General features: G+C 48.6%; 1 protein-coding gene across 1 annotated transcript in view; it reads left to right on the top strand.

The window, feature by feature from the left end:
* Positions 1-17,801, top strand: part of RIMS4 (regulating synaptic membrane exocytosis 4) — a 56,230-nt gene that overhangs the window by 27,620 nt on the left and 10,809 nt on the right. The window contains exon 2 of the mRNA XM_017662101.3: positions 7,334-7,472. Within this exon, the coding sequence (XP_017517590.1) occupies positions 7,334-7,472 (139 nt within the window). The remainder of the gene's footprint in view (positions 1-7,333; positions 7,473-17,801) is intronic.

The raw sequence follows: 17,801 nt of genomic DNA on the forward strand, positions 1-17,801 counted from the left end.
CGGTGGGGTGGTTAAGGATTTTAGAGCCTGGGGACCTGGAGCAAGTGGTATAGCCTCTCTCTGCTTTGGGCTTCTCACCTGGAAAACAAAGCTGTAGAAACCCATCTCTGATAAAATGTCAAAGTGGTTAATGGTTGGGTTTTCTCCCTTTATCTCCCACCACCACATTCCTGGGATCTCTAGTGGTTAATTAAGAGTTTTCACACAGAGCTGGGTTTAAAACCTAGCTCTGTCTTTTCTGGTGTAACCTTGGAGAATTCACTGATTCTGAGTCTGGTTCCTTTTTGTAAAATTAGGATAACGATATGTGACTCTCAGAGTTATGGTTAAATTATATATATATATAAATTAGTGCCTACTACAGGGTAGTGCTAAAAATAATGGCACCTATTCTAGTAATTCATCATTATGATCATTTTATTGCTCTGTTCCCTATGAACACTTGATTTTAGGAGAAGGTACATTAAACACATTGGTATTCTGGTGTAAACAACTGAATGAGACTTATTTTCTTTAGTGGATACTTTGCATTTTTCCTGAGGACACATACTAAAAATAAAGCCAGTTCAATCAAACACACTGTTAGTGCAGATGGGCAATGCTGAGTGCTGTCCTAGGTGCTGAAGGGAAGTAAATGAGGAATGAGCTTACACTGTAGATACAGATATCAACTAGGTTGACTGAAGATTGTTTCAAGGTGCCCTGGAATAGGTACCCCAACAGAGGTGAAAATGAAATGCCCTGGGTATCACGGAATCTGATCAGGGAAGTCTTTGTGGAAGAGATGGCATTTGAATTCTGGTGGTAGATAGAGCTTAGTGAGTTTAGTGCTTCATTAAAAACATGATTTATTGGAGTCAGAAAGACCTGGTTTGAATTCCAGCTCTGCCATTAGTAACTTTGTGTATTCTTGGGAAACCTGCTTAACCTTCTTGATCCTCATTTTTTCCCTTGTAAAATGGGGTAGTAACTATTTCACTCACAGTTTGAAAATTAAATGAGACAATGCCTATGCAAAACACATGGTATGGCATCTGGCACAGTGGTAATAATATTAATAATAGATATCTTTATTGAGTGCTTAATGTATGCCACCACCCACCTAGGGTGTCCTGAGGATTAAATGTTACTGTATTATTACATTAACCTTATTGTTATAGTTAATCCTCACAACAGCCCTGAGAGTTTGGTTAGTACCTGATAAATTATAGGTGTTATTTAAAGCTTAACTCTGGAGGGTGGTTGGAATTTTGATAGGAAAGGTCAGGATATGAGGAAAGTTAAGGAGAGAAAGCTAGGATGAAGGAATTATTGAGAATATACACAAAGCAAGAGGTGCCTGGCTGGGCTGGGGTGTGGAGACTGTGAGGGAGGCCAGTAGCAGATGGGGTTAGGAGTCTGGGATGCCTGGGTGCGAAGGTTGAATCTAATTTGGCAGGCAATGAGAAACCATCCTAAGGTTTATTGGATCATGGCATGATTGAAGCTCTGATTTATTTGTAAATTTGTATTTTATCTTCATTTACATTACAGAATTAATATATTTAACCATAAAATATTCAAAAGACACAAGCAGACAAAAGAGAAATAAAATTTACACATTGTGCTGGCTGGAGTATAAATTGCTACAACTGCTTTGGAAAATCACTTGGCAGTGTCTGCTAAATCTGAACAAAAGCCTGCCCTATGACCCAGCAGTTCCACTCCTAGATATATTTCTAAGAAACATGGGTGCAAATGTTCACCAAAGGCTGTGCACTAAAGTAATCATAGCAGCATTATTCCTAATAGCTCTAAACCAGAAAAAAATCTAATGCCCATCAACAGTACAATGGATAAATAGATTGTGGTATATTCATACAGTGGGATACTATCCAGCAGTGATAATAAGCAACCTGCAGCTACACACAATATGGATGGGTTTTATGCAATCAACATGTTGAGTAGAAGAAGCCAGCTCCTTGCTTTCCTCTCAGAAAGGTCATGCTCTGTTTATAAAGTTCAAAAACAAGCAAAATAAATATCTGGAGTTAGAGGTCGGGAGAGTGGCCACCTGTGTGGAGTGAGGTAAAGACTGGAAGACTGGACCAGTGGACTCTGGCGACCCTGGTACTGCTCTTTTTCTTCATCTGGTGCTGGTTGCACAGGTGTGTTTACTTTGTGAAATGTCATCTAGTTATGTACTTATGGTTTGTGCCCTTTTTTGTATATATCTTGTACTTAGATTGAAAAGTTACAAAAAATGATCTTCACATACCTTCTGTAACAATCTTTCTTCTACAGTTACTCCCCATGAACAGTTTGGTTCCTATCTTCCAAATGTTTCTGTGCCTATTCAATAAACATAAAGATAAAGCAATACACATATGTAAGCTATCTATAGCTTTGCAAAAATTACATATTTTACATACTGTCCTGCAACATGCTTTTTTATCTTAACAGTATGTTGGGACAATCTTTCCATGTTATTGTATATGTAGACCTAGATGATTACTTTTTAACAGTTGCATGGTATTTTATTGTGGGGATGTGTCATTTAGTAAACCAGTCCCCTGTTGATGGACAGATAATTCCATCACTTCATTGATGATGATTCTGTGGGGAACCTCTCTGTGTACTTTTGTGACTATTTGGGCAGAATGAATTAGTAGGAGTGAAATATCATGGTCTGAATGGTAATTTAAGATAATTAGTCTGTTAATGGCTTGTTGGGTGGCTGGGTGGAAGCAGCGAGACCAGTAAGGAGGCCATTAAAATGGTTTGGACTTGAGGCAATGAGGTGGTTGGCTACAAAAATGGTCAAGAAGGGGAGATATAAGAGATATTACAGGCAAAGACTTTCTAAGACCTGGCATCTGATGAGAGAGCAGAAAAAGAGAAGTCCTCTAAGTGGGGGGTTCTGAGTCTGGATGGCTGGGAAGACTGGAAACATAGATCAGGAGTTGTTGGGGGAAATGGGATGAGGGATAGGTTTAGTTTTGGCCCGGTTGCATTCAAGGAGCCTACTAATCATCCAGGAGTGATGCCAGAATGCAGCTGTAAGTATTGCTCTGGAAAGAGTTAAGGCTCCATATCGGGGCATAGCGTTCATTTGCATAGGGTGGTCCTGAGGTTGGGGGAGGAATGAAATCAGCAGTGGGGAGGATCTAGAGAAAGAGTGGACCCAGTAACTAAAGGGTGTATGGGGATGGGGACAATGGTCAGAGGGACAGGCGGAGATCCACAAAATTCACTGTCAAGGAGGCCAAAGATGGAAGGATCTGAAGTGATGACTGCTTCAAAGGGTAAAGTGATCAGTAGCCTATAGTAGCCTATATTACTCCCCCTCCTTCTGCACCCCACTGGGTGCTAGCATTATGTCTTGTACTTGCTTTTCAAAGCACTTAACATACTTGTGATCAATCAGTGTGATCATCTGTTTGATGTGGGCTCCATGGAGGCAGGGACCACACCAATTCTGGTCTCCCTTCCATCCCCAGCGTCAGACGTGGTGTTTGGCACACGATGGTGTTGGTACCCTAAGTTGTTGCCACCTCCTGCAGGATTCCAGCTGACTACATGCCTGCCTGTCACCTCCATGCACATAACTCTGCACAAGTTGGGAGAAGAGGACCTTAAGACCCCTTGGGAGAAAATTCAGCCTGCACAGTTTGAATTTTGGGACCAGAAAGTATGAGTTGGGTGATCAAAAATGGGTCACCCAAACTCCATTTATTTGTACGTCACTGGAACCCAAAGTTTACAGGACTCCACCTCCAAGCCTCCCCATGGAGTGTTACATGAACCAGGACGACAGATCCCCTTGTTTGTTCCCCTTCCATCTTTGGATAGTGTGCCCCCTCCATGCCTGTATCCACTATGAAGCTGCTCTTTTTATCATATTTCATGGAGGGGATGGCGTTTTTGTTGTGATTCTGGAACCCAGCTGTGCAGGGATTTGTGAACTTTGACTCCCTTAGGGTGCCAGCCAGGGCAGGTGTCTTAGGTCAGGTTTCCCCAAAGCAGACCCTGAGATGAGATTTGTGTGCAGGTGGCACATGAAGGAAGTGCCCCCTGAGACTTCAGATCCCACAGAGGGTGGCTTCAGCCCCTCCCATGGGTTCACTGAGCCTGTGTTATGCCTCAGAGTTGCTTGATCCTGGCTTCATTCTCCTGCTCCACATAGGCTTTGACCATGGGAGTGGGAGTCGTAAATTCTTAGGCATTTCTACCTCTGCCCACGTGAAGGCAAGGTGGGCTCAGTAGCCCAAGGAAAGACCTAAAAAAAGGAGGCAGGTGGTGACTTTCAGAGGCCAGTGTGGAGGTGCTGCAGGAGGCCTTCCAGAGCACATGACTACTGGTTGACCTGAGGGCTGGGCAGTTGGAACCTCCTCATCTCCTCTCCTTCCCTTGGAATGTGTACTCTGCCCGTTGTTCCCACAGTGGGAGGAGCCCTTTCCAAGGCCTTGGCCTTTAGAGAGTGAGGTGCTCTTGAGACCATCTGCACATAGATGTGACTGAAGCCCATTAAGGCTTCTGTCTACACTGCTGAGATTCTGGCAGGTGGGTGCAGAGATCTATTCACCTTGCAGCCACCCAGGACAAGCCTAATGTATTAAGTTCCCTTGCTTATCAGATCTGCCACCTACCAATCTGGAATGGTCTTCCTTTCTTTGGTCTCTCCCTGCCCTCTGTGTATGAGGGTCTGTAAACCAACAGAAGGGGCCTAACAAAGGTGGTAAGAAGGTAGAAACGTGGAGCATCAACACTGTCCTCTAGAGCATGTCAAGCCAGAGTCTATTTTTGAGCCCTGCTGGACCAGAAGCAGGGGCTGAAATTCTCTGTCTCACATCGATATGTGGAGATCAGACTTGGAAGCATGTTTAACATCTTCATGAGGGCTTCCTACCAAATGAGAAGGCGCTCAGTAAATGCTTGTTGACTGAATGAAAGGGCCATGCCTCAGGAGTTGGGGGCCCAGATAAGCCCTTGAGCGTGGTCTCATGCAGTCGGTGGAGATGGGTGTAGTTAGCTGTGTGAACTGGCAGAGTGGAAGTCACGCTGCAGGAGACGAGAGTGCATGGCTGGTGCTGTGGTGGAGAGGCCGTTCTCTAAAGAAGTTTGTTGGTTGGAGGAGGTGGTGAAGATTTGAGCAGGCTCGTAGGAGGAGTGGAAAGAGCCAGAGGATGGAGAGGTGGCAATTCAAGGCCCAGAGCCGACAGCTTGTAGGAGGAGTTCCCGCTGAGGTGGGAGGAGGTGGGATGGGGAGAACAGATGGTGGGCCAGCCTCGACCAGGAGAAGGGTGACCCCTTCCTCCCAGAGAGGGGGCAGAGCCGAGGGGTAGGTCAAAAGGCCTGAGAATGGTGACATTTGCGAATGAGAAAAGAGCAAATGAAAAAAAAACATCTTTTCAGCCAAGTGAGAGAAAGGTCATCAGTTGGGATGGATAGGGTGATGGAGTCAGGATTGGGAATCCATTGGGACAGTCACTTTGGGGTTGTGGTTGAGTCAGCAAGAGATGGCTGGTGGAAGGATCAGAGGCTGAGGTCAGATGGTGGACCTTGCTGATGTGGCTGGATGCAGCCATGGTCCCCAGACTGGGGACTCATGGGGTGGGAAGGTGGCATGTCAGGGAAACACAAGACAGTTCTGGCATGAGCAAATCTGAGGAATGTTGGGATGTGTTCCTCTGCAGTGGTGTGGCTACTTTAGTTTAGCACCTACTATGTGCCAGGCCTACTATGTGTGGTAAATGCTCTGTCATTTAACCCTCTCAACGGCTCCAGAGGTAGCCACTGCCTGACTGGCCTGAGGCCCCACAGCCAGGGGTTGCCGAGCTGGGACTCTGTGCCAGGGACGTCTGATCACCAACAGGCTCATCTGTGTGGGGATGCCCAGCTCGGGTGCTGGATGTGCAGTGCTTTGGGGCTGTAGGATGCCATGCAGATGTGAAGCACACTACCCCACACCGCCTCCTCAGCCCCAGCGGGGAGGGACTGAGGTGTTTGTCATGCTTTGGTCCTCCGTCTCTGGGAGAAATGTGTCAGACCTTGGTGGGTGGGGATGAGCTGGGCGGGGCTCCAGAACACGGCTCAGTGGGGAGGTGACAATCCCAGGCAGGTGTGTGCAGCCTGCCCGCAGAGGGCCAGGTGGCGGGTCTGTATTCCCACCAGAGGGTAGTATCTGTCCCTGGATGTATGACTGCATGTGTGTGTATGTAGGGACGTCTCTCTGTGCCTGTGAGTCTGTGTTTCTAAGCGTGCACATGTGCATTTCTGAGTCTTTCCCTTTGCCCCTGTACCTGTTATACGCAGAGAAACAGAAATGGGTGGTGGTGAGATATAGACACAAATTGGGGAAGGAACAAATGGTGGAATGAAAGGAAACAGACTCAGGACATACATACTCTCCAATGTGTTCAGAAACACCTAGGGTGACACACGCAGAAATGCAGTGTCCGTGTCTCTCTCTGCTTGCTTGGGTGGGTTGGCACATGTTTCTTATGGATATGCGCTTGGGCATGTGACAGGCACACACAAACACACATACCTGTTTAACTTAAGAAACACAGAATGATAGGTACATGGAGACCCATGAAAGCACACGATAGGGACATGCAGACATACCTGGACAAACTGTCTTTGCATGTATATTATTCCTGGGTATGTGTTACTATGTGCTTTTCTGAGTATGTAGGCATCTGTGTATCTGAACACGGATATCTGTAGGAGACAGACATGGTGGCACACACTTAGAAACACACACACAGCACCCATGTATGGCAATGCCTGGAGACAATTTTTATTTCCATGACTAGATTGGAGATACTACTAGTATCTAATGGGTAGAGGCCAGGGATGCCGTTAGACCTCCTTCAAGGCACAGGATGCCTCAACAACAAAGCAGTATCCCGCCCAAATTACCAGTTGCATTGAGATAGAGAAACCTTGGTCTGAGTCCATGCAATGCTCTTGACAGACAGTATGACACATTGTCAGTACTCAATAAATAGTAGCTGAAGAGGGGGATGAGAAGTGATTTGGAGAAGGTTGAATTGAATTCCTTTGAATTCAGGGGAGAAATGAATTTATGGGGGAGAAAAGTACATGTAAATGAGCCCATCAGTTAACAGGATTCATGTGATACTGTCTGTTGGGTGGGCACGAGGGGCAGGGCTGCCCTCAGGAGGGTAGGTGCAGGTGAGGCGGGTGACAGGAGGAGGTTGATGGATGGGGCGTGGGGCCAGCTCTGGGCAGCCACCAGTCACTGTGACACTAACCAGATGGTTTGCCTGTCTGTCCCCTCCCCCCCTGTGTCTCTCTCCCCATCTCTCTTGGCCTCTCTGGCTGGAAGGGGACAGCCGGAGGCTGAAGGGGGCCATCCAGAGGAGCACGGAGACAGGCCTGGCAGTGGAGATGCCTAGCCGGACGCTGCGCCAGGCCAGCCACGAGTCCATTGAGGACAGCATGAACAGCTACGGCTCCGAGGGCAAGTGAGTGTGGGGCCCTCTTGGCTGTCAGTCTTCCCTGGTGGGCAGGAGGGACTGAGCCCTGGGTCAGCGTCACGTTGGTGGGGCATTGGCTCAGGGCTCCTGGGTGGTCCACGTCTTCAGAAGGGAGGGAGTAGAGCATAGACTCTGGGGATCAAGTGATAGATTTGAATCCTGGCTCCGCCACACACCACCTGTTTGATCCTGGGCAGGTCATTTCCCTGTGCCTCAGTTTCCTCATCTATAAAGTGGGGCTAATAGTGCCAACCTCACAGGGGTGTCATGAGGAGTAAATGGATTGATATTTATAAAGAGCGTAGAACAGGGGTTGGCATGTAAGTCCTGTGTGTCAGCGTTGGCAAATAAGAAAGGGTGAGTGGGGTTTTATTATGGTTACTGTTTCCGCCTCTCTTTCTTAGTTTCTTAAATCCCAGTGGGTTTTTAAAAATATGTACTACTGCCTGATAAGGAGTTCCACATAGATCAAGTCATAAAACATTAGGATCGACCAGCTCCTTGCCAGTGTTTGTCTTGCCTGACGGTATATCAGAATCACTGGGAACTTGCTACAGATACAGGTTGCAGGCTTGTGTCCTGACTCAGAGTCTCGGGGAGTGGAGCCCAGGAACTCCATTTTTAAAAGGCTCCCTGGGAGAAGACCAACCTGGACAGGGGGTTCTCATCATGGAGCAATTATGGATGCCTTTGAGAATTTGGGGAAAGCCTGGGTCTGCTTTCCCCTGATAAATACATGCACACATGCTCTCCTTCTCACATGCACAGCCTTCCAAACATGTTTTCCTCATTATTTTAGGGGTTTCTAGATTCCCTTAAAACCCATTCATGGATTTTAAGGCAACGAAACTTTGATCCAGAGTGGCTTCCTTATCATACAGATGTCCAGGGCACTCAGAGAGGTTGAGGAGCTTGCCCTGGATCACACAGCGTATCAGTAGGTCTGGAATCAGGGAGACCTGAGTCCCAGCCAGGGCACCTCATGGCTTCCTTCTCTCAGCTGTCTTCAGCCGGGGCTGGGGAATCAGGATCCTTGTCACACACACGAGGAGACTGGTGCTTGGAAAAGTTAAGGCTGAGCTGTTCAGTTCAGTAGATACTAGGCACAGGGCTATTTAAATGTAAATTAACTAAAATTAAATATTCTCTTCCTCCATCACAGTAGTCATATTTCAAGTGCTCAGTAGCAGCTCATGTCCAGTGACAACCGTATTAGATGGTGCAGAAATAGAATATTTCCATTATTGCAGGAAGAAGTTCCACTGGACAGCACTGGCTAAGTGGCCTGTCCAGGACAGACACCGGCCAAGCCACTGAGGGGCAGGGCTGGGACTCTGCCGCCACCTCCCCGCCCATTGCTGGCCTGGTCTGGCAGCTGGGGGCTTCTGCTGGCTGAAAGCCTTCCCACCCCCAGGCCCCCTAAGTGGGGCATCTCCGGGCTCTATGAATGGCCTTGCCTTGGCAGAAGCTGCTGCTCCACCCACCTCCTAGGGAGCCTTTCCGGAGGGCGAGAAGAGGAGGAGGACAGGCGGAAGGGAGAGGGGGAGGAGGAGGAGGAAAGGAACAAACATTTTCTTTAACCTGAGGAACTCGGCCTGCAGCAACACTTGGAGGAAGATATTCTAGGCATCTGGGTGGCAGTGGGTTCCTGCTGAGTTTCAGGGGTGCAGGAGGCTTGGGTCCCAGTCCTGGCTCTGCCACTGACCCCCCTGGATGGCCTTGGCCATGTCTCCCGGCTCCTTAAGCTTCAGGAGGCTGGTGAGAATCTCATCTGCCTCCTGGGCAGTTCGGAGAGCCAGGTCAGGGGAGGGCAGCGAGGTACAGTGCACCGCAGCACCGGGACCCGACCCGTATTCCCATTCTACAGAGAGCAGATGAGGGCACAGTGAGGCCTCACGGTTCAGTCCAGTGGGAGCAGCGTGGGGGAGTGTTGCGAGGAAGAAGTGAGATCGTGCCTGCACACGGCAGGTGCTTGGGAGATGGCTCTCTCTGTCAGTTGCTGTAAGGGCCCGAAGAGTCTGATCACAATGCAGAGAGGTTCTAAGCCGGCACCTCAGAGTCACACAAACCTGGTTTGTGCTTCATTTCTGCTGCTTAGTAGCTATGTGACTTTGGGGAAGTTACTTTACCTCTCTGAGCACAATTTCTTCATATACGGAAAGGAGACAATGATAGTACTGACCACTAATAAAGTTATGGTGAGGATTGAATGAGGTAATATATGTATAAGCACTTAGAACAGACTGCACACAGCAAGCACTGTTATTATTACTATGATCATGTTGTTGGTTGTTGATTTGGCCACTTTATTTGCGTGTTTTGCTCCTTGCCACCGATCGCATCCTAATGGTACAGTGAGCCACCCCAAATGAAATCATGTCTTTAAAGTCCTTAGCACAGAGCCAGCATGGGATCAATGTTGGCTGTGATGATTATGATTATTAGAAGTTTGGAGGGAGGGTGCCTTGAGCCCACCTGAGGAAGGATCCTGTGAGTTAGAGGGTGCTCAGTCCAGCAGAGAAGAGAGTTGTGTCCTCCTGAAAGGGTCTGAGTCTTGACGGAGCCCAGCCAGGTCCTGCCACTCTCCCAACAACTGGCCGAGCAAGGGGTGTGGAAAGGACAGGTGAGGACATTGAGCTGAGGTCAGCCTCTTCCTGGGTCTGGAGGTATTTTGGGCCCTGGTGGGACCCAAGATGCCAGGCTTCTGAAACAGGAGGGGGTGTGACTGTCCTCTCCCTGGGCTCCTGCCAGCCCAGCTGAGGCTTGCAGGGAGCCAGCGCACTTGCACAGCCCCCGCGAGCCTGCGGGCCGTGGTGCTGCTGGGTCTGCCTGCCTGTGCACTGGATCACCAAGCATGTGTGTTCCTGTGGGTGGGTACAGGGCATTTCATTTCAACAAATGGCATCAAGCGGCTACATGTTCCACACAACTGGCTGAGCACCTCAGAGGCTGCCTTCACTTGACCAAGCAGCTGGCATTTAGCGGGCAGCTGCAAAGCACAGGCATAGAGAACTTTGGAAATGTTGCTCCCTAACCAGGCCGGGAGCTTGGGAAGGGGTGCATATGGGTTGGGCCATTCTTTCAAGGCAGATCCTTGGGCTTCAGGTCACCCAAGACCAGCTAACAATGAGCTCAGCTCTCACTGTTCAAAGCATCCAACTCCATAGGCATCCCCTGGGGCTTGTTGGAAATGCAGCATCTCAGGCTCCACCCCAAGCCTGCTGAATCAGAATCTGTATTTTAACAAGATCCCTGGGTGGTTTGTGTACATGTTAAGGTTGAGAAGGCCTGGCTTAATGGAAATAACATTCTAGAGGTAACACTTGCAGAGCAGTTGCTCTGTGTAGGCACTGTGCTAAGTTCTTTTACATATATTGACTCATTTAATTCTTACAACAACCTGGTGACTCTGGGACTACTATTATCCCTATTTTACAGAAGAGGAAACAAAGCCAAGAGAGGTTGAGTAACCTGCCCAAGGTCACACAGCTGGTAATCGGCTTCAAATGCTGGGATTCAAATCTAGTCGTTTGGAGTCTGCCCCTAACTATTATACTTGGCTCTTGCCCTCATTTCACAGCTGCATCTGTCAAGATTTCTGGAGGTAGATGCTTCACAGGTGGTTTGCTGGCTTCATGAGTCCTTCCATGTTTTCCCTCCACAGGCCTTGGAGGGAACCAATCATGGGTTTATCCTCTGGGGATGGGAAAGGGCTTTCTTTTCCTGAGTCCCCTTCTGCCTGATTGAAAAATCAGGATTTTGTAGGCTAAGGATGGAAGGGAACAGCTGTGGGCTTGGCAACCAGGCAAGTCCCCCACTTCCCCAGAGCAGTCCCCTCTCCCCAAGACAAAGGGCAGGGATTCAAGTCCCCTGAGAAAGGACCACAAGAATAGTACCTCCCTGGACCCCTCTGAATCCTGAGACACTCCCTGGTGGCTGCTTGATTTAGTTTGGGTTCTGCAGCACCAGACACAAGACATGGATTTAAGTGCAAGTAGCTCACTTGGGGGATGATTCCAGAAAACCACGGTGGAGGAGCATGTGAGTGAGACAGGGCAGGGGAGGCGTCCGATAATGTGTGCCCTAAGAAGCCAGCTGCCACTGTGGGTAACTGCAGCTTAATCCTGATGGGGGCTCTGGGAGCCAGTGTGGGACATGTGCCTGAGTGTCCTGGGAGGCAAGGGAGCTCAAGTATTCATACTCCAACTCTTACCAGTTACTGGTTGACGGCTTCTCCCAGTTAACTCTCCTGCTCTTACTGCAGCATAGTGGAGTCGGGAGGCCAGAGAAACTCCTCAGGGGCCAGAGAAGTGTAGGCAAAGGAACAAGGTGCTGGCAGTTGGAAGTCAGCAAGCACTGAGGTAGTGACAGTCAAGGGATATGGGGGCAGGGGCCAGCAGAGCCTCCGCCCTGTGGTGCTGTGCACTATCTCCCAGCTGCCCAAACCAGAAACCTCAGCTTTCAGATGGCTCCCCCCTCTCTCACACCCACATCCAATCCATAACTGGGCTCTACCGTTTCACGCCCATCTTTGACTCCATCCATTTCTCTCCATCCCCACCCCCTGGTGAGGTTCTTCGTCACTCCTGCATGGGTCCCTGCATGGGTCCCTCTTTGGTCTAAACCCCGTGGTCTGTCACTCAGCACTTATTTCCTCTGACCTGTGCCAGTCTTTCTGTCTCCAACCGTGTGCCCCCTGCTCCATCACCCTGAACCCCCTTCCACTTCTCTGTCTCACTTCCAGGCCTTTGCCTACGTTGCTCCCTCTACACAGCCTGCCCTTTCCTACCCGTACTCCATCTCCATCCTCTGACTCATTCCTCCTCCAGATCTCAGCTAAGAACTGGCAAGTAAGCTTTATCTCATATGCCAACTCCAGTTAATTGATAGTGGCTCCATGGGGTGCTGTGCTGAGGAGGATTCTGGAGCCCGGTCCAGGCTTGGCAGGAGTGTTGAGGTTGATTAGCAATGTCTGCCCTGGGCGTGGGCAGGGGCAGTGAACGGCTCAGTCTGCCGTTCTTACAGTTACATCAGCAGCTCTCACAGTGTGTTCTTACTCAACTGCAGCATCCTCCACTCTGGTGTAATTGTCACGTGTGTGTCTGTCCCACTAGACACTGAATTCAGTGCTGGCCCAGCATGGGGCCTGGCCTACAGGTGATGCTGTGCAGATTTGGATGGGTAATGGGTAGCTACGATGAGCAGAAGCATGCACACATTCCATGCCTACCCACTCCACCCCCTTGTCCCTCATCACATGGAGTGGGGCCTCAGCATCCCCTCTGTGAACGGGAAGCTCTCAACCTGGCTGCCAGTGTCCCTCCTGCCCCTCCCCTCTGTCCTTCGTGGTCCTGAGGTGTCTGGGGCACCAGCGTCCTGCTCCCTGGGTGTTTGGATCGTTGTATCCACAGCTGTGCAAAGCAGAGTGTGAGCTAAAGGCAGGGCCGCTGCGCCCGGGCTCAGGGGCACGTTCCTCCAAGGCCGTTTCCCTAATTGCCAAAGGCCCAGGAGGCTGGGTGGGTGACCAGAACCCCTTTTCTCTCCCTCATTTCTGCTGTTTAGCAGAGTCATCCTGCCTGAAGGACAAACCAGGACTGTGTATGACCATGGGCTGGGAGGCAGGGGGCTTTGTTTTGTTCGGTCTTACAAGCATTAGTATTTGTTGAGCATTTGTGCCAGATTCTGTTCTAAGAAGTTTATTTCATTTAATACTTACAGTAGCCCTGAGGGGATCCCATCATTGTATATTCCTACTTACCGAAAAGGGAGCCCAGCTCTGATTGGTGAAGAAGGTTTCTCCACAACTAGAGAGTGAGGGAGTCAGTACTCAAGTCCAGGGCTGCTTGACCCCGGAACCTGGGCTGCAAGGCCTGGCGCTCTGCCCCGGGCAAGGCCCCCTCAGGGCACAGGGGGACAGAACTGCAGAGTGGCCAAGAAGGTGAGCTCTGGATTCACATCCCGGGTTTGCCACCTACGAGGGGAGTGATCTTCACTGGGTTCCTTAACTCTCTGTGCCTTGGTTTCTCCTTCTGTAAAGTGAGTATTAAAAATAAGCACCTTGTTTATGTCATAGAGTTGTTACATGAGGATAAAATGAGTCCCTATTGATAATCTAGTACTATTAGTGCTTGGTTTCTTGACAAGTTTTTGATAAATAAAAAAATAAATCCTTGGCTTCATGCCTGTGGTGGGAGGCAGGTTTGGAGATGTCTTGAATGCTTGAAAAGCCAGAAGCAGGACTGTGTGATGCTGTATATCCTGGCGTACAGTCAATTCTGCTACAATGCTGTTTTGAAAACGTGAATTTGTTCCAGCATGATTGAAGTATTAGGGAAGAATTTGAGCACAACAAGATTTCACTTTTGCGCAGGTGTGATTTCACTCACGAGAAACACAGGTGAATGTAGAAAGCTGTACCCCGTAGGAATACATAAAATGCACACACCTTGAACATCTCCCTGCACCCAGAGCTCCTGCTTTCTGGTACTGCAAGCTCTCTGACCCATTTCAGACAGTCCTGGATCAACACTCTACAGTAACCTGTGGACTGCAGTCTTTCTGACACTCATTTCCCCAAATTTCAGGCCATCTCCAAAGCACCATCTTTGGTGCAGTATTTATGCATCTCTTAACCATTTAATGTGGTCTGGTACTGAAAATGCCATGAAAACACCTCAGAGAGGGAGAAGAGGCTGTCCCAGGCTGGGCAGCAGGGACCAGCAGGGCATGGTGTCGCAAGCCTTTATTCATTCAGCGAATGCTGTGTGCTCGGCCCTGTGCTGAGCACCTTGCCTGCCTTATCTCGCTGACCTCCTCCAGTAGCTCATTAAGGTGATTACAGTTTATTCCCATTTTAAATATAAGAAAACAGCAGCTCAGAGAGGTTACAAAACCAACACCAGTTTGCACAGCACTGGAATCCAAGTAGTAGCATGTATGTGGTACTTAATCATTCAGCAAGCTCGTTCCGTCTCTTTGTGAATGGATCCTACGAGCAAAGATTTTTGAAACACTGAAACCTGGTATGGTACAGCACAGGCACCTACAATAGAATGGCTGTACCCCGTCCATGAGGTGGCTATGGTCTTGTTTGTGGATAAGACTCAAGTGCAAAGACACAAGCAGTTGCCACTGACCACACAGTGAGCCACTGACCCCCTGAGGCATGGGCCCAGCTCTGACTTTGTTACCTCTGCCTTCGTCCTACTGCAGGGAAGAGGTGGCATGGGGTCTCCGACACGGTTGTTCCTCTTGCCAGCAGGGACCTGCCACCACTTTAACCTTCCTTCCTCCAGCCCCATGGAGGATGCGATAACCCATTCAGGGTTTCCGGGGCGTCTGCCTGGTTCCTTGGCAGCCGGCGAGGCACCCTGGGATGGGAAATCAGGCAGCCGCCCAGATATTATAAACAATTACGGCTAATTACCAGGCCTGCCAGTTCCCCATTGTCTGCTCACAATCCCACCAGGAACTGAGGAGCAGACAATGACGATGTTGGAGGAAACTTTCAATTCAGGCTGCAGAAGGCCTCGCTCTGCCTGAGAGACTGGTCCCCCTGCAGGGCCCTGGAACCCAAAAGGCGCTGCCATTTCTCAGGATTTTGGACCTCAGACCACCCCCCTTACAAAATGGACCCTGGACTCCTGAGATGACCAGGAGAATGGGGTGGAAGAGAGATGGGTGTGGAGGAAAGGCCATGTCACCAGCCATGAGAGAGTAGAGGTCTTAGCCATCGTGCTGTTAATTAAGGGCCTTTGGGTTTGCAAGAATAATGGGTACACATTTCTATCCCCAGATATTCAGGTTGTTTTTCCCGTCCTTTCTGTATGACACTGTTGCCTAATTGCTGAGATAATAGGTTCAGAAGCCCAACTGTACGGCTTGTGTTCAAATATTACTCTGCCTGTCTCAGTTTGGCCCTGGTACACAGGGAAAATGGGATCGTCTCTGGGGCACGGAGGGGCGCACAGAGCCTTAGAGACTTGCAGGTTGACCTGACAAGATGCCAGGCTGCCATTCTGCAAAGCATTGTGCCTTTTTCTCTACTCCACCCATAGGAGGGCACAAGTCCCCTCTGCTCTCAGATTCCCCAAGCCTCTCTGGGGTTTCCTGGCATCTGTCAGCATCAGCACCGCCAGCCCAGCCTCGCCCAGGGACCCAGAGCTCCCAGAGGATGCTCTGACATCTCAGCGGCTTCCCTGTCCACCCGACTTCCTCTGCTCTCCTGGTAGGAAGTGGGAGGGCATTTGTTTGTTCATTTGGGGGCTGGGCAGCTTGGTTTTGCACTTACCCTTCTAAGTCTGTTTCTTCTTAGATTTGAAACTGAGAAACCCCAAGTCTGACTGTCTTGTTCTCTGCATCCTCCTGGGTCATCCCTCCTCTGAGGTTACTGCCCGATTGGGGAAAGGGTAGCGGAAGTTGGGGAAGGGTAGTAGGAAATCATAACAATGAAAAGCACTCAGGCTAAAATGTCAAGTTATCCTCCAGCCATCGACCAACTCTGCCGATAACAAGTAAAAACAGGATGCACCGGTACGACCTTGGGTGTGCTCACGTGGCTGAGAGAAGAGCCGGGTGGCCGGAGCTGGGTCGCTAGCAGTTCTGGGCTCTTTTGAGAGCAGGCTGTTCTCTTGGCTCGGTTCGCATGACTTTTAGTCTCTGGGATTCTCTTTTTTATTTGCCAGATGGAGTCTTTGTGTGACTGAGCCTGGGTCAGGTGTCTACCCCTGGGTCCATCAGCCCGTTCAGGGGACAGAGTCACTGTGTTTGTGTAAGGAAAGCCGGTGGCTGTAACCAGCCTCTTTCACCAATGACTTAATAAAAATGTTTATTTCTTACTGATATACTTTAGAACAGGACTTTCTGGTCATTGGGCTCCTTTTCTCTTGTGGCTTCACCATCCTTAGGGCCTCTGCTGGTGACTCTGATGGGGAAGAGAGAAAACTGTTTGTTGTTTTTAATTGTGGCAAAATAACACATAATAGCAAACTTACCACTGTGACCTTTTTTTTTTCAGGAGAGCAAGGTACAGGCTTTTATTTAGAGATAAAGTGAAAGGACAGAGCTCCTGGCTCATGCCAGGAGGGGACAAGAGAGTCCCACCATTGTGACCATTTTTAAGTGTATGGTCAGTGGCATTAAGTTCATTCACCTTGTTTGCTACCATCACTACCATCCATCTCCAGAGCTCTTTGCATCTTTTTAAAGTGAAACTGCACCCATTAAACTATTAACCCTATCCTCCCCACTTCCCAGCCTCTGGCAACCACCGTTCTACTTCTGTCTCTGTGAATTTAACTCCTCTGGTTACCTCACATAAGTGGAATCATATAGCATTTATCTTTTTGTGACTGGCTTATTTCAGTTAGCATAATAACTTCAAGATTCATCCATGTTGTAAACATGTGTCAGAATTTCTTTCCTTGTTAAGGCTGAATAATATACCACACCTTGCTTATCCATTCATTCATTGACAGACACTTGGATTGTGTCCACCTTTTAGCTAATTGCAAATAATGCCTCTATGAACATAAACATGGGTGTACAAATATCTCTCAGAAACCCTGCTTTCAATTTTTTTTTTTTGGCATATACCCAGAAGTGGAATAGCTGCATCATATGGTAATCTAATTTTAATTTTTTGAGGAATTGCTGTACTGTTTTATATAGTGGCTGTGCCATTTTACATTCCCACCCACAGTACACAAGGATTCCAATTTCTCCATATCTCTGCCAACACTTGTTATTTTGTTTTCTTTATTTTGTTTTGTTTTCAGTAGTAGCCATTTTAATGGGTGTGAGACAGTGTAGTGTAAGGCCTGACAGTTGCAATGTTTTTCTTTTTGTATAGCAAGTACCTGACTTAAGCTTTGATTGTCAAGGCATTCATTTCAAAGAGGTATCCACTTCAAAGACCTATGTTGAATAAACATATTGCCAATCTTGGGACCAGATAAAGAGCCAGCTCTCTCTCTGCCGGGAGGCCCTTTGTGGCCCTTTGTTTTAAAGATCCCAGTTGATTTGATAACTGAACTTTTGAGCTGAGGTCTTGAAACCCTACACTCCCACCTTTGACCCCAATAATAACATTCCCCAGCCCATGTGTGCACTCTCTCTTCCCCTGATCTTGCTGTGTGGCTCCTGGTCTGTTGTGTAATTTCCAGGTCTTGTAAATAATAAATCATTTTCTCAAAGCTTCCCAACGTTGTTGCTGAAAGGCATCTTACAATCAAGAGAACTACATGGGTCAGTGTAGTCCTAACATTGGTTTGGAAAATGGAGATGTCTGTGGGAAGCTCACTGGGGCCCAGGTGAGTG

Source organism: Manis javanica, chromosome 5 (genome assembly GCF_040802235.1).
Source record: "Manis javanica isolate MJ-LG chromosome 5, MJ_LKY, whole genome shotgun sequence".
In the NCBI taxonomy this organism is placed as follows: Eukaryota; Metazoa; Chordata; class Mammalia; order Pholidota; family Manidae; genus Manis; species Manis javanica.